The sequence below is a fragment of the Amphibalanus amphitrite genome, unplaced genomic scaffold, assembly GCF_019059575.1.
Source record: "Amphibalanus amphitrite isolate SeventyFive unplaced genomic scaffold, NRLGWU_Aamphi_draft 000830F_arrow, whole genome shotgun sequence".
In the NCBI taxonomy this organism is placed as follows: Eukaryota; Metazoa; Arthropoda; class Thecostraca; order Balanomorpha; family Balanidae; genus Amphibalanus; species Amphibalanus amphitrite.
The window spans coordinates 137,889-165,582 of record NW_024882324.1 but is presented as its reverse complement, the minus strand read 5'-3'; the positions used below and the strand labels follow the sequence as shown (position 1 = coordinate 165,582).

The following is a 27,694-nucleotide window of genomic DNA, read 5'->3' as shown; positions in this document are numbered from 1 at the left end:
GCAGTTCAGTGCCCTTACCCTTACCCAGCTGACCTCTCTCCCCGGCAGTGGTGGACATCCAGGAGATCCTGAACGGCACGGCGCGCTTCTGCCAGTACTGCGAGGTGGTCATCCTCAACGACAGCGGCAGCATCAGCAAGGCCAAGTCGGAGCTGCCCGTGGTGCGAGACGCCGACCAGCTGGCGGACGAGCTGCACTTTTGCGGCCAGTCGTGTTTCAGCCAGTTCTGCGGCAGTCAGCTGACGCCGGCGGCGGCGGCCGAGCGTCGCGCCGGCGCCGTGGTCGGACACACCGGGCGAGACATGTTCACCAACGGAGACGACGTGAGTGTGCCGACATTGGATCAAGGAGGGGAGAGGGTCAGGGCTCGGGGTGGAAGGTGGTGGATGGCCATCAGTGCTTAGGACGTGAGCATCAGTTTTGGCGCAATGGGGCTGATTAAAAGGGTGTGCTTGGAGGGTACAGTCGATCGCCATCGCAGAAGCATGTAGTTGTCGTGTGTATGAGTGTCGTGTGTGTATACCACCCAGTGACAGTCCCGTAAACACCCCGCCGTTCGCTAACCCCTCCCCCGCGCTCCGCTCCTCAGCCGTTCACCAAGGAGCTGCTGAGCGGCCGCGGCGACCGGCAGCTGTCCCGGCACGAGTCGGGCGGCTCGTCGGCCGGCGCCGCCAGCGACACCAAGGAGCCCGCCGGCAAACGCTTCAAGAACATCAAGTACCGCGACTGGACGGACGCCGTCCAACCGCCCAGCAAGTACCGAAAGCCGTCCGACAACGAGCTCACCCAGGTACGGACGTGGGGCGTGGGATGTGAGGATGTGTGGAGTTTTCCACCGGGTGTGTGCTCAGTTCGGTTACTTTTGTCGACAGAAATGGTCTCATGATTCGCTGAGTATATTTGCTGCATACTGTGTAGTTGCTTTGTTCTGACCATCTCATCCCCTCACCCCTCCCTCCCCGCAGCTGTTGTTCCAGATGGGCATCTGTATAATGCCGGCTCGGATGCCGGAGGAGGTGCGTCGCTGTCTGTTCTGCCATATGATCGGGGACGCCATGTCTGACGGGCCGGCGCGCCTGCTCAACTTTGACGTCGACAAATGGGTGCACCTCAACTGCGCGCTCTGGGCCGACGACGTGTACGAGACCGAGAGCGGTGCCCTGGTCAACGTGGACCTGGCGCTGAAAAAGTCGCTCAACAGTACCTGCACGCTCTGCAAGGAGACGGGTGCCTCCGTCAAGTGTTTCAAGGTGCGCTGCGACAAGGCCTACCACCTGGCGTGCTCGGTCAAGGACAAGTGCACGTTCTACAAGACGAAAGCGGTGTACTGCCGCGAGCACTGGCTGAAGGGGGAGAAGGACAACGAGCTGACCACGCTGGCCGTCTACCGGCGCGTCTACATCGAGCGCGAGGAGGACAAACAGGTGAGACAGCTCGACGTGGGAGGTCAGGTCAGGGAAGGGGATAGGGACTGGCAGGGGCGGATCCAGAAAATCTCCAAGGGAGGGGCCATTAGAAACCAGGAGGCCCCCCCCATAATCCCACCTGTTGGAGGCCCCATCTTCCCACTTGTTGGGGCCCCCCCCCAAAAAAAAAACTGCGTCTATTGAGCTTATCTAGCTGTTCAGGCAACATCTCAACATCTGTGCAGGCTTGGAGGCCCTCTGTGCAGGTTAGGAGGCCCTGTAAAAGTGGTCATCTCTGTGAGTATAAGAGACCTCCAAGTTATGAAAAGCTTTACCAATCTTCTAACAAAGAAGTCTTCTCAGCTAGTCTTCTAAGAAATAACTAAGTGGGTAGGTTAAAAAAAAACTCATCGGATTTCGGCCACTTTATTTTCAGGAGGCCCCCTTTTCAGCTTTTTAACTTTTTAACTTTTTATTTTATTTTTGAAAAAAATCGGCCAAGGGGGGGGGGCACGGCCCCCATGGCCCCCCTTGTATCCGCGCCTGGGGACTGGCTGCCAGGGATCAGCTGCTGCAACGCTTATTGGCCCAGCTTATCTTGGCTCGAGGTGCAGAGCCACATACGTCTTTGTCATTGGTGTTTCGTCTCCGCGGACACCATGTTTTCGCAGTCTGTGTCTCCTGACTGGCCCGTACCCTGTTTGTCCGTGTCACCGCCAGGTGGCAGTGGTGATGCACCAGGCCGGCTCAGCTCAGCCCCACCCGTGTGTCTGATCTGATCGTACCTTGTTTATCCGTGTCGCCGGCAGGTGGCGGTGGTGATGCACCAGGCCGGCTCGGACCAGTCGCACCTGCTGCGGGTCGGCACCCTCATCTTCCTGTCTGTGGGACAGCTCCTGCCGCACCAGTTGCCGGCCTTCCACACGGGCAACTACATCTACCCCATCGGATACAAGATCGTGAGTGGCGCGGCCGGCCGGCCGGTCGGCGGGATCTGTGGTGGACTCAGTGCGGGGTGGCTGGAACGGTTGGATATAACACTTGATTGGTGTTCGAATATGTCTGCTATAATTGCCCTGGTAGTAAATATGCTTTGCATATTCAATGGCACAATTTATGCCTCGTAATGTGCTCATTGGAAGGGAAAAGCACATGCCACAAAATGCGAAAGTGCCGAATAATTGTGTGGTGCTCCCGCCTCCCTCTTGGTTGCCCGCGTGTGACAGTGTTTTCAGGTCTAAGAGTCCGTCTTGTTCGTTTTCAGATCCGTCTGTTCTGGAGTTTCCGTCGCGCCAACAAGCGCTGTCAGTACGAGTGCTCGATCCAGGAGAAGGAAGGCCTGCCCGAGTTTGTGATCGTGGTGCGCGAGCCGCCGCTTAAAGAGGTCACCTTCACCGATGCCACCTGTCTGGGCGTCTGGAAACAGGTGAGATAGACAGTGGCGCACAGCGACCACCTGTCTGGGGGTGTGGAAACAGGTGAGATAGACAGCGACCACAGGCACTGCAGCTGGGTCCTGTCTGGGGGTGTGGAAACAGGTGAGATAGACAGCGACCACAGCACTGCAGCTGGGTCCTGTCTGGGGGTGTGGAAACAGGTGAGATAGACAGCGACCGCAGGCACTGCAGCTGGGTCCTGTCTGGGGGTGTGGAAACAGGTGAGATAGACAGCGACCACAGCACTGCAGCCGGGTCCTGTCTGGGGGTGTGGAAACAGGTGAGATAGACAGCGACCGCAGGCACTGCAGCTGGGTCCTGTCTGGGGGTGTGGAAACAGGTGAGATACTACAGTGGCGGACAGCCACCACGCTGTAGTTCTCCGGGAAGAATGGAGAGTGGAGACGGATACTTATTATTTGTTTCTGTTGTTTTGCTTCCGTGATGGAGATCGTCGGGAGATGCTAAATTTTCCTGATTGAACGTTGTTTGGCAACTAAACACTCATTTTCAACGAATCAGATATCTAACAGACGATAACACAGCGGGCGGCTGACCTCTTCCCCTGGCTTCTCTGCCCTCTGTCCTCGGCCAACAGCTGTGTCCGGGTGCAGTTAAGCCAGTATCTGACCCCCGGTCTCCCCCTGTCAGGTGCTCCGTCCGCTGGCGCGGCTCCGGGAGCAGGCCGGCATGGTGCGCCTGACAGTTCCCCCAGTACAGTATATCAGCTGACCCCCGCTCTCCCCCTGTCAGGTGCTCCGTCCGCTGGCGCGGCTCCGGGAGCAGGCCGGCATGGTGCGCCTGTTCCCCCAGTACGTCACCGGCGAGGATCTGTTCGGTCTCACCGAGCCGGCCATCATCAAGATCCTCGAGTCGCTGCCGGGCATCGACACACTCACCGACTACCGGTTCAAGTACGGCCGTAACCCGCTGCTCGAGCTTCCCCTGGCCATCAACCCGACCGGCTGCGCGCGATCAGAGGCCAAGCTGCGCACCCACTTCAACCGGCCACACACGCAGCGGCCGGGCGGCGGCCACGCGCGCAGTCTGGCCCAGATCAGCTACACGTCCGACAGCAGCGCGCCCTACTCCAAACAGTTTGTCCACTCGCGCAGCTCCCAGTACAAAAAGATGAAACAGGAGTGGCGCAACAACGTCTACCTCGCCAGGTGAGACTATTACGGTGGACGACGCTTTCGGTTTCTTGCTATTGTGGGGAAGAGTGTTGTGTGGTCTTCTCGGATAAGTTAGCTATAGTTGGTTAACTGATGACCAATTGCTCAGTCTGTTTTGAACCATATGCCGGTCCTGTTTGATAAGGCTTGCTGTTTCCGAGTCATACGAGTCAGCCGGCAAAACATAGCTGCGGTACACTGGTCTTTGGTTGCGCCCTTCGGATGGTGGCCTAACTCTCATGCCGTTCACAGGTCCAAAATCCAGGGCCTGGGCCTGTACGCGGCGCGCACGCTGGAAAAGTTCACCATGATCATCGAATATATCGGCGAAGTGATCCGGAACGAGCTTGCAGAGTGCCGCGAGAAACGCTACGAGGCCGCCGTGAGTACCGAGTGGGAGGGTACAGCTGACACCAGTAACTGGAGGGAGACCGAGAGGCGGCTACAGAGGAATCTGGCGCAGTCATGTGTGGGCTTTTCTGCGCCATCAGTGACATGTGACAGACTGGCACGAGTATTTTGCTCAGTGATATTCTGTTCTTTGCCGCCGTGTTTAGGCACTTAATGTGATCGACTTTCCATTCATACTCATCAGATTGCTCCCCTTCCACCGCTGACCGCCACTCCCTCTGCAGAACCGCGGCATCTACATGTTCCGTGTGGACGAGAACCATGTGGTGGACGCCACGCTGAGCGGCGGCCTGGCGCGCTACATCAACCACTCGTGCAACCCCAACTGCATCACCGAGAGCGTCGAGGTGGACAGGGGCCACCACAAGATCATCATCTTCGCCAACCGGCGCATCCAGCGCGGCGAGGAGGTGAGGGCGACGAGAGAGGACGGGGGAGGGAGAGGAACGGGCAGGACGGGGCGGGCGTCTGACTGGTGGTTACTGTGCTGGTTGGGTGGGGGAGGGGGTTAGGGAATCCCAATTACAAAAGTTACTTGTGGACTGACTGGTGGTTTTCCAGTTTGTTTCATTGGCGATGTTTGATAAGTTGTAAAGTAGCTAGTCCTCAGACCTGCAAATTCCTTGGGTTGTTCGCCAAGTGAGCCCTCAGTGCTGACACGCCCCCTGACCCCGTCTCCTAACGACACCTCACTCTGCCCCGCAGCTGGCGTACGACTACAAGTTTGACATTGAGGATGACAGCAATAAGATACCGTGCCTGTGCGGCGCGCCCAACTGCCGAAAGTGGATGAACTGAGCGGCCGACTCAGCTGCGGCCGCTGGCCGACTGAGGGGCGCGCGGCGCCACAGGGGCTGCTGGCTGCGCCGCAGGGCCCCCCACAGAGACTCCAGTGTCAGTGTATGTGTATGTGTGTGTGTGAGAGTGAGTGACCGGCGGCCGCCGGGCGCGGACGACACGGGCTGGTAACCGTTTGGGCGGTGTTTTGTTGTTGCGTTGCACGCGAGGGCTGGTCGCCCGCATACTGGTGTCCCGTTGTACGCTGGCATTATCGTGTTTCTCATTTGCATATATTGCGTGAATACACATGTTCTAAATGTCCGGCGTCTGAAGACATTCCTGCTGCGTTCAGTTGCAAAATTGTCCGGTGATCGACGTTCAGTTCGTATGTCGCGCTTATGCATTTTTACCACTGCTCGAGAGAACTTCGTCGCTTTTTTTGTTCTGGTTACGACGGCCGTGAAAGGCTACAGCAGCGGCGACTAGCGGCTAGTGTTGGGGACTTCGGACGAACATAACATCTAAGGTTTGTTAAGCTGGTTCGCAGAATCATCCACTCCCTTGTTTGTTTGTTTGTTGGGATTTAGAGGCGCGCCGAGTGCAAGGTCATTTTGCGCCCGAATCATCTACTTCCGTTTCTACGGGTAGTTACGGCGTCACCCCAACTAACCACCGCGAATCCTCAGTTTCATATCTCTGTTCAATGCACCGGGTCCGCACCAGCCGCTCCTCTAAAAACACGATTCAAAGTCAAAGCATGTTCAGTAAACGCTCCAGTCAGAGGTGCACGGCCGACACGGCCGTTGTGCACGGGTCAGGTCGGGTCAGCCCGCGGCGCCGGCCGGAAGATCTGGCGAGTTGGGCGGCGGTACCGGCCCGACCCGGGCCCTGTTGCACGGCTCGACGCTACAGCGCGCTACGCGTATCGCGGTACTGCCATCGGGTTTCCATCGTAACATCAACAAACTCGGACGCTTCAACACTGAGAGCATCCAAGTTTGTTGATGGTTCCATGGAAACCCAATACCGTAGCGTAACGTCGCGCACTGTAGCGTCGTGCCGTGAAGCAGGGCCCGATCCGGCCGTCGCGTCGGGGTGACACCCAGTGACCTATTCCCAGCGGGGCCGGGCGGGACGGGACCGGCGCCGCCGCCTCAGCACACAATCGAGGTACTCATGGAAGGTCCGTCGGACGCACGGCGCGCCTCACTGGAAGAGGAGAGAGCGAGGAGACGCGGTATGGCACCAGCTCTCGACACTGGAGGACCGCCGGCCGCGGCGCAGACGGTACGGAGAGGCGACAGTGCGCCACCCCGCACAAGGCTTGTACATTCCACCAGAGTTTGTTGAGACTGGACAGATCCGCCGCGAGCAGTGGCCGGCGGGCCACGCTGACTGACTATATAATCTCAGAAAGGCTCACACACTGCGGCACGCGGTATAAATGAACGGAGACACCCCGTCCTGACCTTACGGTACCCTCACAGTCACACCAGTGCACTACACCACACAGAACTGCGACACATGCACATACAAGACACTACACACGCACACACAAGCACTCGCGGCGCCACATGACTCGTGGGCGATACGAGAAGAAAAATATTAGTAACACGTAACTGATGCGATTCCGGTATTAAATAACACAGGCAAGAATATGTTCGCTAATAAAAAACTCCTAAAACCGATTTACACAACTACCCAATGCAGTCCGAACTGAAAATGACGATTTTCCTTCGCCCGCTGTCCGCCGGGGTGAATTAGCTCCGGCTCAGCTCTGAACAGTCGTCTCCCGTTAGGACCAGACTGACGGACCGACCCGACCCCTCCCCCACTCTCCGGCTGACCCCAACCTCCACACACACACTCCGGCGGCTGTAGTCGCCATCCAGCGCCACCCGATACAGGTGAGGCCACAGACACCTCCGCTGACCGACGCGGGCCCGGCCGGCCGCTCAGCGCCGGCTGCCGCTCGTCTCGACTACCGACAACACCGGGTCCTCCCCCGGCGGTAACCGGTCGGCCGGTAGGTATACACGCCCCTCACTGCGCGGTAGAGGTTATTTCGACAAAAACCCAGAACAGCTTGATATAATGTTCAGCTCATCGACTAAATTATCTGCCCAAAATGGTAGCAAAAGGAAAAAATCTTTAATTTTGGCTAAAAACAGACTTTTGCTCATTGTCAAACCGTGCAGAAAGCTATAGGTTAAAATGGACTCCAGCGTACAGTCTGTCTTAAAAGTACCGCGCAAAGTGACGGTGGATCCATCAAGCCTGACCGAGGAAGGGCCTGCTATAATTTGAAATTCACCGAACCAATTGAGCTGGGGAATGGACGAGGATGTCCATTGCTTCGGTGACTCAAATTTAGCAGTCCTTCATCGGTCAGGCTTGGATGGATCCACCGTCACTTTGCGCGGTACTTTTAAGACAGACTGTACGTGAGAAGCATCGCGAATCTTTGAGTTGATTTCCAAGCGATTGATAACAAAGCCCTCGAACTATTCTCGGGTTTGTCGAAATGAGGATATCTTTCCTACCACGCAGTGAGGCGAGAGCTATAGGCTGGGTTGGTCTCTTTTTACCACGCGGCCGCCACCCCACTCACGACCCCGTCATGCCCTCTCGTGCCGCCTCTGCGCCCTACGGACCTCACACACGCCCTGGAGACTATGACACGTCACCACCCGGCGCGGCTGTCCCCTGCCCAGCCCACTGACACTGACACACCTCGCTCGGACCCAGAGCAGGGCGCCCCGCCGGGCCGGTTTGACACGGTGTGAGCCCGGCCCGCGCTGACTGGTGGCTAGGGCACGGCCCTGCGCACAGTACACCCCCACAGACCCCCGACTGTGTCCCGGCGACGCCCACTAGACCTCGATGAACTCTCTGAGCAGCATGGTGCGGCTCTTTTCGACGCGGCTCATGTGGTTCTCGAGCTCGCCGCGGTCGGTGGTCTCTGCCCGCTCCACCTTCCACGAGAGCTCCTCGATGTCCAGCTCCAGCTGCGCCTGCTGGTACTCGAACTGCGAAACGGCGGACGGCAGGCAGGGATGGAGGGTTACGGCCGGCGCTGGATAGCAGCAGACACGTCAATATGAGTAAACGGGTGCGAAAAGACCAGTTCAGTGGATCGGAGGTAGATAACCAGCTGTACTGATGAAACAACACAAATCGATAAGTTATTAACGTTACGCAAGTCTGCGCTGAACACACGAGGGCGAAAGAGCAGTTTACAATGGCTGTATACAAACAGAAACAAACACGAATCAAGAGCTCCCAGTTTAATTATATGTCTAGGGCGTCCTGCGATGTTCGAGCACTCACCAGCGCCTTTCTCGAGCCGGTCTCGAGGTAGTAAGCGTACGGGTAGGTGTACTGAAGCGTGTATCGACACTTGGCAAGCAGCGCCGCCGCGTCTGAAAGAAAAACGCAAACCGTCAGTCACCCCCTATATAAGGCCAGCAGACACAAGCAAATACCGAATAAGTTTCAGCAGCAAAATAAGCAGCATTCACCAAAACAGTCTGATTTGCGCACCGAGCAGGTACTGCCAGTCGATCCAGGTGCCGCTGGCGTCGTTGACCTTCTGGTTGATTCGGTCCACGATCTTCTGGCGCGTGTGTGCCTCCAGCGCCAGCGACTTGGAGTGGTTCTCCCACTGAAAGACAGCGGCAGCACGCGTCCAGCCGGTCAGACCAGCCTACATCCGAGACGCCTCCCGGCTACAAAGGACAGGGGACTGCACACAGATTCTGAAGGTATCACTCAGTGACACATTCGTCAGTCACATCAAGACTGACCACAGCTGCTATCAATATCACTATAATCCATCCGTTACCTCGGTCCAGCTGTGAAGTAAGCGAGACGTCATGTATGATTCTCCTCCAGTGCAGATTGCAGATCAGTTGGCGAGTGCGAATTACAATCCTGCCATCATCCCCGTGCCGCCGCCGAATCCCCGGCCAGTGCCACCGCCCGGCCCTCGCTCACCCGCTCGTAGTAGTGCAGGTACTTTTTGAGCGCCTCGCGCGCCTTGGCGTGCGCCGAGTCGCTGGCGATGTTGGGGTTCTCCTTGTACCGAGAGCACTCGTAGTATTCGGAGCCGTGGTTCTTCCAGTTGCCTGGAACAGTGCAAAGGGCGTGGTGAGGACGGGAAACACGACTGAATAGATGAACATGCTGCACAACAGACAGAGCGAATTACATACGACGGGGCAATAATACGCTAAATAAATATTTTGGATCCGGAAACAAATCTTTCAGAAACAACCCAATCGTCAGAAGATACTGATCCATGACCTTCAACTGGTTCAACACGATTTATCATTAGTTCCTTAATGATACCCACAATGACAAGCTATGTACAGTGTACACGTAAGACCGGGAATAGAATGACAAGCGAAGGAAGAGAAACTACCTAGGTACATACGACAGCATGACAGATCAAAATTAGACTCGGCCTATTTCGGGGTGTCAGGGTGTCACTAGGAGGTCGGCTGCGGACTTACCGAGGCACATCCAGCAGAACTCGAACTTGCAGCTGAAGCACTGCATGTGATTGCACCCCCCGTTCTTCTCTATACAGATATGGCACTTTGGACACTGCCAACGGATACAAAGAGCAGCACGTCAACACAAATCTTACAGGTCAAAACACACACCCGATATTTGATGGGCTATGCCACTCATGTGAAATACAGATTGTTGAAAAACTAAGTGGAAATGACGGTTGGGAACAGCTCTTATTAGCAAACCTCTCGCTTGTTAAGTAGGTATGCCAATGTTCGAACATGACACACTTTGCAAACCTTTCATTTTACAAATCGAAGCAAACTTATCTTCAGATGTCACCAAATGAAGTGCAATTTTAGGACAACCCGACAGTCTGATTCCCGCCCTAGTACACTCGGGGGCAGATTGATGTTCCACCACTCCCTACCCATCGGGCGATCCTATGGCTCAGCACTGGCTGCTGCCAGTGTTGCCTGCCCTCAGCACTGCTCAGCACTGCCTACCAGTGCCAGTGCTGCCAGTGCTGCCACTGGCAGCAGCCAGTGCTGAGCTATTGTAGCCCGATGGGTAGGGAGTGGTGGAACATCAATCTGCCCTCGAGTGTACGACTGCTTCACGGCCGGCGCGGGGCCACTCACGTCTTTGGTGTTGGCAGATATATAGTTGGCCGTTTCACTGTCGTCGGCGCACTTGGTGAGCCACTTTTTCACCGTCTCACAATCGGCCGGCGCGTGGTAGTCGATACCACAGCGGAAACTGGACAATCAGCAACAGGCACCGTCAAACACGCTGCCACAACGGATACTGACAGCCACACAATGCATACTGTCAGCGATCTGCGGCTGGCATTCAATGGGAATGATTCGATCTCCTATCCACGTCTGCTGTCTTATCAGCTGCTCTGTGAGTGAACTGTACAAAAGAATGCATAGGTGAGAAACATGAGAGAAATGAAGTCGGTATAAATTATTAACGAATTCACAAGTCGACAAATGACACCCTCACCCTAAATTCCAGCACCAGTGACAGAAGGCTGCTCAGCAGCGTCCCCGCCTATCGAGTCACTAAGCACGACTATCATCACAGCGAGCGGCGCTTTCCAGCTGCGCCGCGTGCACTCACCAGAAAGACGTTTTGCATTTGCTGCACACCACTCGCTTGGCCTTGGGCTCGACCGCCCGAATTATGATGGGGCAGTTAGGACCTGGACAAAATCTGAAAACCAAAATATTGACCATAAAATATGGCAGTTGGTGTTATCAATAATGGCTTAATATGAGAGAACAGTCCTGACAGACTACATTCGCGCAGAGTAGCTAATTAGATACAACTTGATTTCGAAAAATGCGGCTGACCTAAACCCGCGTCATTCCCGTCCCTATCCGATAAGTCACCATCACCCACCTGACCTGACCTGTCACCCCCACCTGACCTGACCTGTGACCCCACCCCACCTGACCTGACCTGTGACCCCACCCCACCTGAGCTGCGGCTGCGAGCGGATGTAGTCGGCGAAGGCGTACTGCTGATACCGGCTGCGCAGCCCCGGCTTGGTCACCAGCGAGACGACAAAGTCCTCCGGCACCAGGATGTTGCAGTGGCGCGCCATGCACTCGATACCTGACGGCCACAGAAATCACGGCGTCAGCAGAAACCACGGCGTCAGCAGGACATGGCGGGCCATGCACTCGATACGTGGACGGCCACATAAATCACGGCGTCAGCAGAACATTGGACGGCGGACGACCGCAGCACAGGGCGGCAACGAGCAGCGACAGCAGTCTGGTCAGCCGCAGCACATACTCTACTGAAATCTGCCAGAGGGAAACACACCAACACCAGCGCGAGAATCTGCTCAGACCAGCATGCTCCCTGCCCACCGTCCAGCCCCACACAGTCCCAGACACCCACCTAGTGAGATTCCCTGCATGATCTGCGTCTCAAAGTGCATCCTCCAGCAGGACTGGCAGAAGTGGTGCCGGCACGCCAGCGCCCGGTACTCGTTGGGCGGCTGCGCACAGGCGCACACCGGACACTCGGCGGGCGGCTGGGCGGCGGCGGCGGGGGCGGGGGCGGCCGCCGGCTGGGCGGCGCTGCTCGGGCCCGGCGCGCTGCCGCCGCCGCCCGCGGCCGGCGCCGGCGGCGGGCGCGGCTTGATCTGCGCCTCGGCCAGCAGCTGCTGGCAGTTGGCGCGGTAGCGCGCCGTTATCTCGGCGGCGTTCCAGTTGTTGGAGTGCAGCAGCTGCTTGGCCAGGGACGGCGTCACCTGTCGACGGCCAGCGGCAACACGTCAGAGCCCGGCCATTGGCGGCGGCTTTAACGCTCTGAATGATATACCTGGCTTGGGATTCTTCGTCCCGTCTATTGAAAAAACGAACACAACTTGAAAACAAACGCCACTTAAATAGCGAGACCAGAAGCTGAAGAAAATTATATGGCGTGAGTCTATTTACATAACTCTTGCTGGGATGGTCTACAGTTGGTGGGAGCAGCCGGCCAGGATCAGCTGCCACTTGAGTGGGATTGATCTTTGGCTTTGATGGGCACACTAACTTGGGCATCTAAACCCTCCAGCTACTCAGCATTGCAGATTTAATGGTAGGAGTCAGGGCCTGTGAACCAAACAGCTGTTTAGCATAGGCTCTGGCTCCATCAATCATAGGCGGCAGAACGGGGAGGGCACCGCGGCACCGTGCCCCCCTGAGTTTGTCATTTTCACATTAGCCCTATGGGTGTTGCATGGAAAGAATGGGACCAAAAGTCGGCAGTGCCCCCCCCCCCCCCTTCTTAATTGAAGGTGTTGCGCCGCCACTGCCATCAATCTGCCCATTCAAACATTTGATCTATATTTATTTAAAAACTTATCAACTATGGATCTTGTAAACATAGCTAGGTACCATGCTACGCATTTTGGGATAACCTGTGTGATCACACACAAAACTTGTGAGTTCACACACCCGACCATAGCCCAATAACTGAGAGCTGCGGGCTGTCTGAGCACCTGCTGACCTGCAGTGAGGTGCTGAGCTGCTCGACCCACTCGTTCAGCAGCCGCTCCACCTCCTCCACAGAGAGACACTCCACCGGAAAGTGCTCCGGGTTCAGGCGCGACAGGTCCTCCTCCAGGTCATCAGCGCCGTCCTCGTAGTACTCCTGCAGTGCGCCATCGTCGTCCTCATCCTCAGAGTACTCCATCGACGACTGTGACTCTGTGTCGGCCATTCTGAAGCTCCAACACCCAAGTCCAGGCTTTTGAGGCTCTGTTACTTTACACTTCAGCACTTCACAAATGCTGATCACAATGGTCCTGAAAAGTAGGCACAGTGTCACATCAACTTATTGTTCCTTACCCTAGGTGCTACTACAGCTCAAACTGCACCTGACCCTGAAGTGAGCATGAAATTACGAAGGCTGGCTCCATACTGCAAAGTATGGCTCGTAGGTTGACGAGGCGCACCGGCCGAAGCTCAAAATCCGCACCAACCCTTCAGAAAGAGCCGGAAAATCCGCACCAAAGCCGAATGAGAGTACAAAAATCCCGCGCCGAACCCTAAAAGTGACCAGTTTTCATCCGCACTGACCTCAATTAGTGATATGAGCCGCAAGTCTGCCCTCTCAGCAGTATGGAAACGAAACGAGAAATACGCACCACGCAACTCAAACAAAAAACATGTCATGCCAATACAAGAACTATATCCAGTACGACCCCCTGCCAATTCTTCCAGGGTGATTATTGTCCGATCATATACCCACTTATAAATATAAAGATGATTATGAATGGCTAAATGTGGAATCATCTCATGCATGCAGCATGCATTTTCGGCGTCTTTCGTTGGGTCAACAGCTGTATCGCACAACAAATCTGATCGGCAAGCCATTCACAGCGGATTTGACTACTTGGCCGCGGTAAAGTGGCGATCCCCAAAGCCTATCATCAGCCATGTGCATCTCGTTCACGAATGCTGCAAAATGCAACAACCTCAGATTCTTTCAATGCAACTTATTAGCTGTGTCAAACATACACGATAAATCCTTCGCATTTGACTACTTGAAGCGATGGAGCGGAGCGGTGATCTAGCCCTTGTCATGGGCTGTGTAGCGTACATCTCGAATCCCTCCCATTGACAGTGCTCATCTCTCGCTCTACCGCCTCGCAGAGCTGAGCGATGCGTTTCGTGTTGTAACAGTGCAAACTTGCGGGCGTGATTATGGGACGACCAGCGTGATTATGGAACGACCAGCGCTGGCATAGTCCGTTCTGACCACCCCACGCTCAATTAACCCGCGCCCCACTGGGGTCTGTGTATAACACGCCCTACTGGGGGGGGGGGGGGGGCTATTCATAGCCCCCCCTCCTAACTCCGAAACTACTGGGCCGATCGTCAAAATTCAAACGGCGTCTGATAGCCCCGGAAAAACTGTCGAGCGAAACCTAATTTCATTGACCTCGAGGTCACCGATGACGTCACAGGTCAGGTCAAAGTAAAAATTATTAGCATTTTGGCTTGTTCACATTTTGGGCTCTGGCCGCCGTCTTACAAGTCAGATCAGGCTCATTTTTGGTTTCCACACTCGTGAACAGATGCTCTAGATACCTTGAGGGTACCAAACTTGTATTTTGATTTTCAGGTCAGGGTCAGGTCATCACAGGTCACGGAAATATTATATCATGCGTCGGTCACGTGACACATGTTTTATGGTCCATTTAGGCCATATATTTCGAATTTGATGTCGTCTGTGTCATTCGAGGTCATTTTGAGTCGAATTTAGCTTAGGTCAGGTCACTTTCAGGTCAAAAAAGGTCAAATTTTGAAGTTAAAATTTTTCAACAAAAAAGGTGTCTATTGAATGCAGTTTGAACTCAGGAACACGATGGTGCCATTTATATTGGTGTACGATGTCAAATACGTACTGAAAAATTGATTTGAAAAATTAATAATTGTGAATTTTTTGCAATAATGCGTATAACTTGGCCATTTTTGAAGATATTTAGCTAAAACTTGCTAGAGTTAGTCATAATCATGCGTTCCGTCACATATATTACGGTTTTTTCGAAAAGTCAAAAACTTTTTGAAAAAAATATAAAAATATAAATTTTGAATATTATTATATAAAATTTTCGAAATTTTCAAAATTTTGAAAATTCGAGATAGCAGTTTGATAGCGCGGTCAATTCTGAGTCCTTTCATGCAAAGAAATTGGATCTAGCTTAAAAACTGAGCTCTTGGGAGCGATTGCCGTGGTTCAATGTTTTGCGTCGAAATCGGACGAACATGACGTCACTCTGACGTCATTTCCGGCCGACCTATGGTAGCTACGAAGTTCAAATTTTGACACAAGGTGTCAAATTGATGCAGCCGAAGGTACTGAAAGTTTGGCGTCGATCCGTCAAGCGGTTTGGAAGTTATTGCAGAAAAACGGGAGGGGGGGCTATAAATAGCCCCCCCAGTGGGGCGCGGGCTAAACGCGATAGCACACTGCATTATACATTGAAACTCCAACAATGTTTTTTTTTCTTAGATTTTCATCTACCTCTCTGGTCTGTTATGTCCATCGGCTGTCGCTAAGCCAATTCCGCACCGCACTACACATCTGCATTGCACCAAGCCAAAATACGCACCAAATCCACACCAGCTGGAAATTGCCATAGGTACTTTGCAGACTGGGGCTGGCTGATTAGAACTCTAAGGCCTGAGCTCTGTTTTATGTCACAATGCTACTGCGCACTACACATAGCGATATTGGGTTTCTGTGGACCATGAATACATCATTAATCTATAGAACACTCTCAATGTTAGATAGTCTGAGCTTGATTTTCCATGGAAACCCAATGACCCAAATTTGCTGGTCCCATAGCTCAGTTGGTTAGAGCGTTGGACTCCGCGTGGCGTGGTGAGAGCACGCATTCCCGGTTATGACAGTCCGGGTTTGAAGCGTGATGGGCGCTCAACATTTATGGGCCTCCTGACAGGTATGGTTGCGGTTGGTCGCAGGCCGTAGCCAGGCGAAGTCAGCAAGGGGACCGACCGTGCGCTGCTTTGTGCACAAGTTTGGACTCTTTGGACTTTGGACTCTAAATTCTGCCATAGAATTGGAATTGCGCAATCGGAGGGTAGAGGGCAGGGTCATTGCAACAAGCTTCACTTAGCGGTGGCTCTGTCCTTGTGAATCCTTCCCATCAAAAGGTTCAGACAAAATTTATAAAATAAAATGTGATACTGGTTGCACACACTTGTGTCATGCCCAAGGGGCTATAGTATATGCAGTCATGCCGTGAAACAGCGCCCTGCTCTCCTTATTGGAATAACCTAGTCATCAAAACAAAGAGTGACTCACAAGACAATAAATTGAAATTGGTAGGTACCTACCTAGGTTGAGGTAGGTTGAGGTATCAGTATCAGTATGCATGGAACGGAGAATATTTATTCTGAAAAAACGATAACACGCGACCTGACGCTGTTTTTTTTTTGTTTCTTTGTTCTTTTGCAGTGCTTTGATCAAGCAAACGTGTGAAACCTCAACCAAGTAGCGTTTATTATACCCTTTTCTATGTCCTATCTCAATAACCCGGTTTACATAGCATATTTGACGAGGCTCTAGCTCGTTAATTTGGCGATAATTTCGTTGCAGTGGTCTTCAAATATTTAGAGGGGATCATTTTGTAAATTGTTCAGCACGATTGGCATCTTTTGCAACATCACGGACGGAGATATAAGCTTGCAACAAACCCTATGTAAACGCGTCTAATATTAATATCACAAGTGACACAGCAGCAGAGAGACACTCTGAGAGAAACAAGTTGTGGTTCAAGGTTATGATTTTTGCTGCCATATCTAGCTAAAACACTGCAAGGATTTGCGGTTGGATCTTCGAATAGGCGAATGCAACGATGCATATAGAAATAATGAAATGAATGAAAAAAGGAAATTTAAATATTTGTTTCCTAGAATTATCGATTGTTTAATCGATGCAATACACTCTCCATAGTCAAAAGGTCCGTTTGTTGGCAAAACATATATTTGCATTATGCATTACAATGCCATGTGCATTGCCTTTCTCATATCATTCCAATGCCATGCTCCGATTTCCGAATATGGTGTTTAGGCATAAGAAAGATCGAGACGGATGAAATGTATCCTTTGTAAAATTATTTTTAAATTTTCTGTACAGTATTTCAATTTATTCATTTGTTTGCAATCAAAAACCACTTGTCCCATCTGACAAATGCTTGCAGCATTTTTGCAATTTGGTAGCACTTTAGTCTTGCGACAAATGCGACGCGGCTCAGATGGTGGCGACGGGGGCGACATCTTTTAGAGAAGTTGCCAACGCCGTAAACGACGAAGCCGATGAATCCAGACCCCAGCACCGTGCACGAACATCTGATGCCTTGCCTCTGAGTTCCGCGGGCAGAATTGTTTGTGAGCGTTCAGGCTTTGATATTGGCCAAAATGTGTGGTGGCTTCACTTGCTCAAAGAATGCGCTGATAGCGCTGAACATTGTTTATGTGGTAAGTGTTGTCATTTGTTAACCATTCTGACCGTGCTGTTGTTATGCATGCATGCTATAAAGTGATGATCTCGATCTCTCACATTCCCGCTTCGTTTTATTTTGGACTGTTCTATTTCATGTTTAATTGCATGGTGCATTCATTTTTGTCCTTACTCCATAATGCTTCTCAAAATTTGGGGCAATCAAGTTAATGGCATATATGGCATTAACATGCTCTCCGCCATCATTCCCATACAAGGCAGGTTCTGCCCCACTCTCGCCACAGTGACCAACAGGCAGTTCTCTGGGATGACACCACAACTTTGGCAGGTGGTGGCATTTCTGCTGATTGGAGTGGCTACCTATGGTAAGACGGCCAGCATCATCACCAGTCTGGGCGTCGTTGGTGGCATCGTGGCCTGCGGTGTGCTGCTGCTCTTCATTGCTGTCCTTGGACTTGTGGGCGCCGTCAAACACCACCAGGTGGTGCTCTTCTTCTACATGCTGGTGCTATTCCTGCTGTACGTGCTACAGTTCAGCCTGGCGTGCGCCTGCCTGGCCATCACGCCCAGTCAGCAGGAGAAGCTGCTCCATGAGGGCTGGCGCATCTCCACTGATGACATCAAGAAGAATGCCCAGGAGACATTCGGCTGCTGCGGCTTCCAGGAAATGAACAACACAGGCCTGGATGATGGGATGGACCACCCTGAGTGTCCTCTGAAACCGGTACAGTAGCAGTTACTTTTGCAATGTGCTATGATTTAACAGATGTTTTATGTGCATGATATTAACAGGATGCTGGTGTTGATTAAGGCCAGATAATGTCTTATATGCTAGTTGCCGATCTCACCATCAGTTATATTGATGAATATTTTTCATGTTTAAACTTGATTAAATTCTGTACATTGTCTGACAAGGAGCCAGTTTCACATGCAGAAAAATATGTTGGCTGCCAGTAATTTTTTTTCTCCTTACAATTATGTCAGTTGTCACAAGTTAAACTGATCATGCATGATATTACATAACTGCTATTTTCACATTTGTGGTTATTTTCTATTGCCTGTCAGGCGAAATTCTGGGACGACTTTAGGACGAAAAATCATAATACTTAACCCTCGCATGTGTGCGGCGTTTGCCAGCGTCGGTCGGTTGGACCCCCTGCCGTTCGGCCACTGATTGAGCTAGAGCCTCGCGGAAAAAACGAGCGTGCTGCCCGTGACGAGAGGAAGCCGATGATACCCAATTTTGAGGTCCTAAGTCATTGGTTGACCTTCCAGGTCAGGTCAATTACCCAAAAGTCGGGAAAATCGGGACCTGCTAGAACTTCGTAAAGGGAAGCTGCTATTTTTTTTTGGGGGGGGGGGCGCTGATCACGAATCTCGAGTTAGTTTTTATCACAGATGATGTCTTCATGCATTTAGGTCAGGTCGGGTCGGGTCAGGTCAACCAGTAGGCGTCCTGCCGGCTATCCTTAGTAGGTGTCAACTACCACTAACGGCGTCGTAACCTGTTACGAAGGTACTAAAAGTACTTCGTAAATGTTCAAATGGATGCTAAATTCGAAATCAGCCCAAACAACTACCCTGGAAACATGTAAAACTCGAAAAAGTAACCCGAGGTCATCAAAGGTCAATGACCTCACCTGACCTTCAGGTGACCTTGACACCTTCCGTAATGCGTGGGTCAAACATCATTTCGCATGTTTGGACGTTTATAATCACAAAAAGGCTGGAAACGCGCGGATAATGTTAGCTGACATACCTACCTACGCTGAATCGTGATTCCGGGCAGACATGGTCTCGAGAAATAGGTCACAGGTCATAGGTCATTTGGGTCAGGGTCATGAAATTTGCAGAGAGGGTGTAAAATTGATCAACTCGAGGGTACTTAAAGTATCGTTGCGATCGGCCGCGTTTTGTGCGAGTTATTCGGGAAAAACCATGGGTGGGTGGGGGGGGGGGGGGGGGGGTGTCCATCCGACCCCTCCTACACATGCGAGGGTTAAAACTGCAGCAGGATATTTTTTGTTGTTGGATAATCTGGTCCCGGGTCGGACTGTGACCGGCCGTGCAGTGCCACTGATTCTGGTCCCGATGTCTCCCCAGTGCTGTCCCGGACTGTGACTGGCCGTGCAGTGCCACTGATTCTGGTCCCGATGTCTCCCCAGTGCTGTCCCGGACTGTGACTGTGACTGGCCGTGCAGTGCCACTGATTCTGGTCCCGATGTCTCCCCAGTGCAGCTGTCCCGGACTGTGACTGGCCGTGCAGTGCCACTGATTCTGGTCCCGATGTCTCCCCAGTGCTGTCCCGGACTGTGACTGTGACTGGCCGTGCAGTGCCACTGATTCTGGTCCCGATGTCTCCCCAGTGCAGCTGTCCCGGACTGTGACTGGCCGTGCAGTGCCACTGATTCTGGTCCCGATGTCTCCCCAGTGCAGCTGTCCCGGACTGTGACTGGCCGTGCAGTGCCACTGATTCTGGTCCCGATGTCTCCCCAGTGCTGTCCCGGACTGTGACTGTGACTGGCCGTGCAGTGCCACTGATTCTGGTCCCGATGTCTCCCCAGTGCTGTCCCGGACTGTGACTGGCCGTGCAGTGCCACTGATTCTGGTCCCGATGTCTCCCCAGTGCTGTCCCGGACTGTGACTGTGACTGGCCGTGCAGTGCCACTGATTCTGGTCCCGATGTCTCCCCAGTGCTGTCCCGGACTGTGACTGTGACTGGCCGTGCAGTGCCACTGATTCTGGTCCCGATGTCTCCCCAGTGCTGTCCCGGACTGTGACTGTGACTGGCCGTGCAGTGCCACTGATTCTGGTCCCGATGTCTCCCCAGTGCTGTCCCGGACTGTGACTGTGACTGGCCGTGCAGTGCCACTGATTCTGGTCCCGATGTCTTCCCAGTGCTGTCCCGGACTGTGACTGTGACTGGCCGTGCAGTGCCACTGATTCTGGTCCCGATGTCTCCCCAGTGCTGTCCCGGACTGTGACTGTGACTGGCCGTGCAGTGCCACTGATTCTGGTCCCGATGTCTCCCCAGTGCTGTCCCGGACTGTGACTGGCCGTGCAGTGCCACTGATTCTGGTCCCGATGTCTCCCCAGTGCTGTCCCGGACTGTGACTGTGGCTGGCCGTGCAGTGCCACTGATTCTGGTCCCGATGTCTCCCCAGTGCTGTCCCGGGCAGACCGACGCCACACAGTGCTGCATGGGAAGCATCAAGTGCGAATGCCGGCCTTGCTTTGAAATGCTGAAGGAGGCCATCAACTCTGGCCTTCGCGTCAGCGGCGGGATCGGTCTGTTCTTCAGTTTCACAGAGGTGAGTGTGTGATCGGCGGGCACGGCCACGGGCTGGTGCGGCCAGCCGTTCGCTCTCGGTGTGGCTTGTGATCCGCCGGCCGGCGCGGCTGCTTCCGCCGTAATCCGTCACTGTGCGGTGAGCTTCGCTGGTGTTTTTTTCGTCCAGTGGGCCCCGATCGATTGTTATATGCCCAGTCATCATCGTCCCCGCTCGGGATGAACAGGACCTTTCACTGGTCGCGCCGCTAACTCCCAGAGGACCCAAGGACCTTTACTTCGCATTGAACACGTACAATAGGATTTTTTTTCTCACCTTTGTGTTTAACGGGACATGGATCTACTTTAGTGAAATGTAAGCGTTAGCTATTCTTGTTTTAATTCTGTGTTTCACTTTAAGACAAGACCACCAAATAACCATTTGCGGTGTGGTGTAAATGTGTTTGTGTTTTATGGAGACTTCCGGGTATCGTGTAAATAATGGGAGGTGCGAATATTTGGAACTGTATTATTTTATGTGTGTACAGTACCACAGCCATTATTCTCTTATTTCGGGACCAAAAAGCCGTACGAAGCTACGACTTGTCCGGTGTGAGAGACGATAAGGGCCATTTTACGCTTCTGGGTGTTTGACTCTGGTCCATTGTGAGACTGAGCTGTGTGATTGTGCCTTCTTATTGAATCTGGAAGACTTATATGCACATTTGAGTACATTTTAGTAATTCAATATTGTTCTTTCGATATTGAGGCCTCCAAGGAACTCGAAAAATATGTCAACGATTTCATCAGCTTACAGTCAGCTTTCGAATGACATATTTCATTTCTTTTGTGAACAACATAACCTTCTGACGAACCGTGCCCGGCGGACATAGCCCGATCGCATGTCACTAACCGCCTCCATCTGCCTCACTCGCCGCCTCACTAACCGCCTCTGTTTGTCTCACTCGCCGCTTCACTAACTGCCTCTGTTTGTCTCACCTGGCCACACTAACTGATGGCGTATGTGTTTGAGAGAGCGCGCCTGTCACCGTGTGAGCGCCCCACTGACCGGCCGCACCGGCCCACTCCTGCCTGGGGTTTGCAGTTTTTCGGCGTGTGGCTGACCGTGCGCTACCGTAACCAAAAAGACCCGCGCACCAACGCTAACGCGTTTCTATAGGCGCTCCGCCGCCGGGCCGGGCTGTCGCAGGTACGGTCTCCACGCGCTCTTGCCGCCCCACCCGTACACCCGCATGTCGCTACAGTCGCACCCGCTTCTGCCGAGCTCGACTGCCTGTTGCCGGTGCCTGCCCTGTAACCAGCGGATCCCCAGAGAAGTGCGGCCATCCCCTGCCGCCGCCCGCGCCGCTCCCGACCTTGTGTGATTGTGGCTGGAGCCTGGAGTGGTCGTGTGGCAGCTTCGCTTGCTGCCTCTGCCTACGGTCGGCTAGAGTTTATCGTGAAACATGCTATATGAGCGGCGTGTGTGTTTGTGTCGGGAAAGGAGGAAGCTTTCTACACATGTTGCTCGGGTGCATTTGTGCATTCGTTCGCTAATGTTTTGCTTATCTTCCCGTCGTTTCAGTCTTGCTGCATGGCTCAGTTTTGCTGTGTGATTGGTTTCGTTTGGTTTTGGTGAGCGGTGATAGCTGCGTTGCTGACTGATGTGGCGGACTCTGTGGTGTGTCTGCGCGGCCGCAGCTGCCTTCCCCGCGGGCCCGCGCTGTTGGGGTGACGCCGCGCCGGTGCAGATAGGGCGTCTATCGGGACCGATAGGTTCCGTGGGAGTTTAGACACCGGCCCGTGCGGCCGCCGGAGACGGAGGGCGCCTGTCGACCCCGGGGTCAGAATATGTAGTCTGCCCTGGGCTGGCATCACCTTCCGAGTGGGGAGGGGCTCTATCGACCCCAGGGTTAAACCCAGCCTGCACCGCCTGGTGTCGCCCATTCGTATTGAGCCGGTACCGGTAGGGGTTCCTATGATTGGGGAATGGCCGCAGCCGGCTCTGCACTGCACCTCCGCCGCCACTGGGGGGACGGGGAGGGGTCCCTCCGGTCTCCCGGCGGACGCTGTCTGCCCTGTCCCATACCAGAGAGTCGCCGAGCGGTGCCGCTGTGCCCGGCCCGAACTTTGGTCAGCTGCTGCTGGCTCTTACGAAAGCTGGGCAGGCGCCTGCGAAACCATAACAACCACCGCTGCTGATTCGCTGAAGGCCTCGAACAGAGACTGTTTGAGCTGAAGCGGCGTCTGGATGAGGCTGTCATTGGCTGCCGGACCACTCTCGGGCTGCCCCGATTGGCCGAACTCCGGCGCTGAACTTTGGTGTTTGCTGCTATACAAAGTTTGCTATTCTGGGAAATGAGATGGTGTTCTTTCTGGGAAAGAATGAATCGGTTCCTTAAATAGCCTTGCAATGCTTTCTGGTGCATCCCGTTTTGAAATCTTTAGAAATGCCTAACCGGTCTTCTCCAGTTTGTTGCGTAATAAGTTTATCAAAATATGCATAAATCTGGCTCCTAATTCTCTTCAAACTGCCATGCTTTTTCTATCTGTGATAATGGGAATGTCAATTTATTTTGTTAAAGCACACAGCCATCGTCATACCGCGAGAACGGCTGATCAGTGATCGGTCGGGGTTCTTGCGTAAACCGGATTGGATGCCTTGGTGACCGACGGTAGAGCTTTACTCTTGGCGCGTGCCAATGGCACGTAGCCAGCATTTGGACGCTAGGTCGTAAAAGGGAGCGAAGTGGCCCCGCTCACGATATCGGCTGGGTTACAATGTTGACTGTTGATGGAGCTCTTTTAGCACATGATCGAAGCAACGTTGGTATGCAATTATCGCCCACTCTTAGAAGTCGTCAACGTGGTTATGGGAACAAATATTTGGGACATTTGAAGCAAGGCGTTGCATGTTCGTGCTGTTTTCGAGCCGAAGTCCGACGAGTGTCTCGCTGGACCAAAGTTCAGCTGTCCGTCTCGGGCCCGTGTGCTTTCGTTCCCCACGCCCTGCGGTGGATGGTTGGCACGGGCCGGGACTTTTCCGCTGGGCATTGGTTTGTCAGTTTGAGGCGAGTCCGGTGGCTCGAGGGACCGCCCAGGTAATGTTGTGCGGTCCGTCCCTGACCGGTCGCCGGTCCTAACCGGCTCTCTATCGGTGCCGTTTGTTTACGGACTGTCTGCCGGTCGGTCAGACGCCGCGAGTGCCGCCCCGACCGGCCGGCCGGAGGGCGTGTGCCGGCCCCGCACCGGATCATACCGGCACCACGCCGGTGTGTGTCGCCCCGTCTCCGGATACACGGCACTGGGGCGATGGGCAGGGTCTGGTCTGTCGACCCCTCCCCCCGCAGAGGGGAGGGGAGCACGTGCTCCGGCTGCTGACTAGAAATGACCAGCAGGGCGGTGGATGGCCGATGGGCTGCTGTTGCCCGGGCTGGGGCGTCCGGAAACTCTGGGGCGGCTTCTCGAAATTGCCAGATTGCGGGAGCTGTGATAGGACAGTGTTACTTGCTCATTGCTGGAACGTGGCAGTTTTGAGTTTTCACGGGATCACCCACGATCTGAACACCAAATGATGTGACAGTAATTGACATAAGGTGGATCGATTGCTATCTAAACTTCAGCTGATCCCAGCTTTTCTGAGGGCTGGCCATGGGCCATGCTCTTCCTGAACGGACCGAAAGAACTAAAAAGCAAAAATGTAATGCGATACGGTATGCGATGTGCTCATCTTTTCTGTATACATTTCGTTAAAGTCTGAGTGATGATTATTATCATTGCAGAAGTTAGTCTTACGGAGCACTTCATCTCCATCAGTCGCCAGGCAGGGCTGGTTTAGTCCGTGTCTGGTGTCAACGGCCGCTGTGGGCACGTGCCGAAGGGAGGAGGACGAGCGACCACGTTTAGTGGGGAGGGCAGGAGTTGAACGCTCATGTCACATGTGTACAGGGAAGGGCAGTGGACGGTTACCAGGCAGCACACGTCGTCGCTGTGCTGTTTCGCGCTGATTGTGGGCGATATCGCGCTGACTGATTTACTAGGGCATTGTGCACCTACTCGTGCCAGCACTGCACAGTCATCACAGTCGCTTTGAAGTTTGTCACTATTAGGCATGCAGTCGGTAACATTACGCCACACTATCCACCCGGTAGTGTTTGGTCCGGACCGGCCTGGCCGCGATAGCGTAGCCTGCTAGTCATTGTATTGCCTTTCCTGATAGGCGCATAACGACCCTGTTCATATTTATTCACCCCTAATCCCTACCTACCGAATGTCTGACTAAAATCTAGAAGTAAGTCGTTTTGTTAATACCATGTATGAACTATGAAGCCATTCGAGATTAGGCTTCGTTATCGTTTCGTTTTATTCCATGGCTGTTGTCCAGTTTGTTTTCTCCAACAGGCAGTGTTTGCCCCGCAGTAGATGCCAGATAGCTGTTATAGCCAGCAGCTCCCTGCAGCGCTACTGCCGTCGTGAAGACGTCATGCTCACTGCTCACTGTGGTGCCATTCTGTGGTGTTTTGTGCCTCTCCGCGCAGTACTGCTGTGCTACCCTTCAACCGCTGCCGCTATCACCTGTGCCGTGCAGACTGTCTGTGTGTTCGACCGTTCTGAGTCTAATCGAAGGATCATATTGTCGATTGCTCAATGAGATGTTTAATGCTTAGTATCAGTAACTGGTCAAAAATGCAATTGTTGAGAGTGCTGAATAACTCGAGTTTAGATAAGAAACTATTGACTTTGTTGTCATCGGATATAATCACCAAATGGAGGGTCATTTTACCGATCACGTTGTGTTCCCAGTGCCGTTTATGGGCAGCCATTGCCGTGTTGCAATCCTGTTCAGTCTGTGCCACCCGCGGCTCGGCTAACTCCCTGAGCCGACGGTTCACCGACACGGACTAGCCAACTGCCTGATTCCGCGGCGGCCCACCAATCACTCTGCAAATACCGTAAAGATTACCACACTGCCGTGGAGCCGCCCTCAGCGTTCCTGCTGAGACCGAGTCCGATCAGAACGGCGGCCGATAGTGGCTGCCCGGCCGCCGCGGAGCGCGACCGCTCACCTTTCTCACCTGTACTCTCCCACCGCTCTCACCGGCCTCTTCTCACGGCTCTCACCGGCCCCGCCCGTTTCAGATGATCGGGTTTGTGCTGGCTTACCGCTACCGAAACCAGATGGACCCGAGCCGGGGTCAGATGCTCGACTAGACGGCCCGGGCCCACCGGCACTCCACGCCGCATTCCCGCTTGTGATAGGCGGCCGAGGCCGGGCCGGGTGGCGGGGAACGGGAGCGTGTCATGACAGTCGGTCGGCCCAGCTGTCCGCGCTGAACTCTCGGCGTTGGACAGCGCCGCCGGCCGCGGCGCCCCACACGCGCAGCTCGCCGATCCGGGCACCTGTAGCGGCGCCCGCCCCACTCGCCCGGGCTGCTGGCGCGCCGGCGCGGCGGCCGCCCTGATCTCGCCGCAGCGGACACGGCCCGGCAACACTGGTAGGCAGACTACGGCGGGTGCCCAACGGAGGCAGGCTGTACGGTGCTGTAACGTAGGCAGACTGTATGGCAGCAGCCCGGAAGGGCTTCGAGACACGCTGGCGGGTTGGCAGGTAGTGAAATATTTAAAATGGGGACAATATGGCAAGGAATGTATGGCGACAGTAGTAATGTTAACTTAAATATGGTTCTTTTTCTCGTTATGTTTTTTATTTAAAGTTCATACTATCATGTTCCATTTAAACCGTTCAAGCACGGATCTCCCAAGCGGCAACTGGACGTTCCCCGTCAGTGGTTTCCCCGTTTACAGACTCAGCGCTACCTTTCGCTGCCTGGGACGACAGTTTGCGGGGCTGTATAGTGTCACTCATGTCTATGGGGTAGCGGCGCGCGGTACTCGGGTCGTGGTGTTTGTGGGGGTGACCCCCCCCCTCCCCCACCGGGGGAGCCGGGCGGTGGGGTCGGCCCGTCCGGGAATAGTCAGTTCAGAGTCCCGGCGGCCGTCCCCACCCGCCCCTTAGCCAAATGTAACCACGTGTTGTGGCTGTAGCCTCATTTGTTCTATCGTGCATAATTTATTTGTTCCGGTTAAATAAATGTACCCAGTATTAGTCGCGCTTTGTGCCCTGTCCTAGGCCTGCAGTCCTTAAAGCATGGTTGTTTCGCGCCCCAGCCGGCCGGTAGCGACTGGCGGGCACGGTTCTGTGGTTTCCTGCGGCCCGTTTATATCGATTTCCGATGGGCTGGCCGGCTGTGAAACTCTCCGGCTGCCATTCGGAGCCCGTCTCACCCGGAGAGCACAGGTGGCGGCCGGCCGACCGCCGCCGCCGGACTGACGTCATCCGTCGCCCGGGTGACGTTGTTTAGTCCCGCGTCATAAAATCAATACGGCAGACAAACTGAGATAAGGCACAGGTGCGTGGAAACGTGCGTATAAATGTAAACGTATGAGGCTAGGACCAAGTGTAGAACAGCTGTAGCGAACAACGACAAGCTCCTGCTAGGACATGGGTGGCAACTGAATGTTCAGCTTGGCGTGGGAAGTGATAGCATGACTTGACCGACTCAGCTATTCCTGTACGGTAGGTGGTTTACGGGATTGTGTGGCAGCTTGTACACCAGCTGTGTCAGTTTACAGTCATGAGGCCAAACCGCCGGCGGCTCCCCCTGACAGTCTTTCCACCAGTGACTCAGTGGGCTCAGGGACTGACTCACTGGCGGGCGAACTTCGCCGAGTCATGACGCTCAATTTGGTGGTGATAAGGAACCATCCACTGTTCGCACAATTATAGTAAGAAAATATGCCTGTTCTGGTAGAAATGACGTTTTTTTTTTTGCATTGCCCGTTGGACTTTGTATGGGTTATATATCATAGGAATAAACGCTCCGTCGCATGAAGAAAAGACGGCTCCGTCACAGTCGGCGGGACATAACCATTCTTCCGTTCATCGGTCGATGCCTCCCTTTCGTGTGGACGGCTGGTGTTAGCCCGTGTCACAATTAGAGCGGCCATTCGGTAGAGGCAGAGTCGATATATTGACGGCACACCCACCCGTGCATACCCGCGGTAGGAACTGCGGGCGTTTACTGTCTGAGAATGCACCGTGTCTGGGGCTCTATTCTGAATAGGCTTTGACTGTGCGGCGTGCGGGCCATTGGCCATTGTTGACTATTGTAACGTCTTGTCACAGTGTTGATCGAGGCGACACGA

At 53.9% G+C, this 27,694-nt stretch overlaps 3 protein-coding genes across 5 annotated transcripts in view; 2 read left to right on the top strand and 1 right to left on the bottom strand.

Moving 5' to 3' along the window:
- LOC122366781 (histone-lysine N-methyltransferase 2D-like) overlaps nt 1-5,527 on the top strand; it is a 48,812-nt gene extending 43,285 nt beyond the window's left edge. The window contains exons 43-51 of the mRNA XM_043339371.1: nt 49-323; nt 590-790; nt 966-1,424; nt 2,216-2,365; nt 2,671-2,832; nt 3,596-4,011; nt 4,270-4,399; nt 4,653-4,838; nt 5,134-5,527. Of these exons, the coding sequence (XP_043195306.1) occupies nt 49-323; nt 590-790; nt 966-1,424; nt 2,216-2,365; nt 2,671-2,832; nt 3,596-4,011; nt 4,270-4,399; nt 4,653-4,838; nt 5,134-5,226 (2,072 nt within the window). The 3' untranslated portion in view covers nt 5,227-5,527. The remainder of the gene's footprint in view (nt 1-48; nt 324-589; nt 791-965; nt 1,425-2,215; nt 2,366-2,670; nt 2,833-3,595; nt 4,012-4,269; nt 4,400-4,652; nt 4,839-5,133) is intronic.
- Nucleotides 5,528-5,951: 424 nt separating this feature from the next.
- LOC122366785 (potential E3 ubiquitin-protein ligase ariadne-2-like) lies at nt 5,952-16,480 on the bottom strand. Of its 2 annotated transcripts, none has more exons than XM_043339378.1 (11): nt 16,455-16,480; nt 12,736-13,033; nt 11,638-11,992; nt 11,208-11,346; nt 10,849-10,941; nt 10,365-10,482; nt 9,723-9,816; nt 9,205-9,335; nt 8,752-8,872; nt 8,539-8,630; nt 5,952-8,237 (listed from the first exon to the last, which is right to left on the bottom strand). In XM_043339378.1, the coding sequence occupies exons 2-11, from the start codon at nt 12,946-12,948 to the stop codon at nt 8,082-8,084; spliced, it is 1,512 nt and encodes a 503-aa protein (XP_043195313.1). In that variant the 5' UTR covers nt 12,949-13,033; nt 16,455-16,480; the 3' UTR covers nt 5,952-8,081. The 2 variants fall into 2 exon arrangements, with proteins under 2 accessions (XP_043195313.1, XP_043195312.1); XM_043339377.1 differs by lacking the exon at nt 16,455-16,480 and adding an exon at nt 16,095-16,270.
- A 525-nt stretch (nt 16,481-17,005) lies between these two features.
- On the top strand, nt 17,006-26,594 carry LOC122366782 (tetraspanin-13-like). Of its 2 annotated transcripts, XM_043339372.1 has the most exons (5): nt 17,006-17,237; nt 17,549-17,944; nt 20,385-20,531; nt 21,594-21,698; nt 25,628-26,594. In XM_043339372.1, exons 1-4 carry the CDS (start codon nt 17,178-17,180, stop codon nt 21,666-21,668), a joined length of 678 nt encoding a protein of 225 aa, XP_043195307.1. In that variant the 5' UTR covers nt 17,006-17,177; the 3' UTR covers nt 21,669-21,698; nt 25,628-26,594. The 2 variants fall into 2 exon arrangements, with proteins under 2 accessions (XP_043195307.1, XP_043195308.1); XM_043339373.1 differs by lacking the exon at nt 21,594-21,698 and having other exon boundaries at nt 17,017-17,237.
- Nucleotides 26,595-27,694: the final 1,100 nt, after the last annotated feature.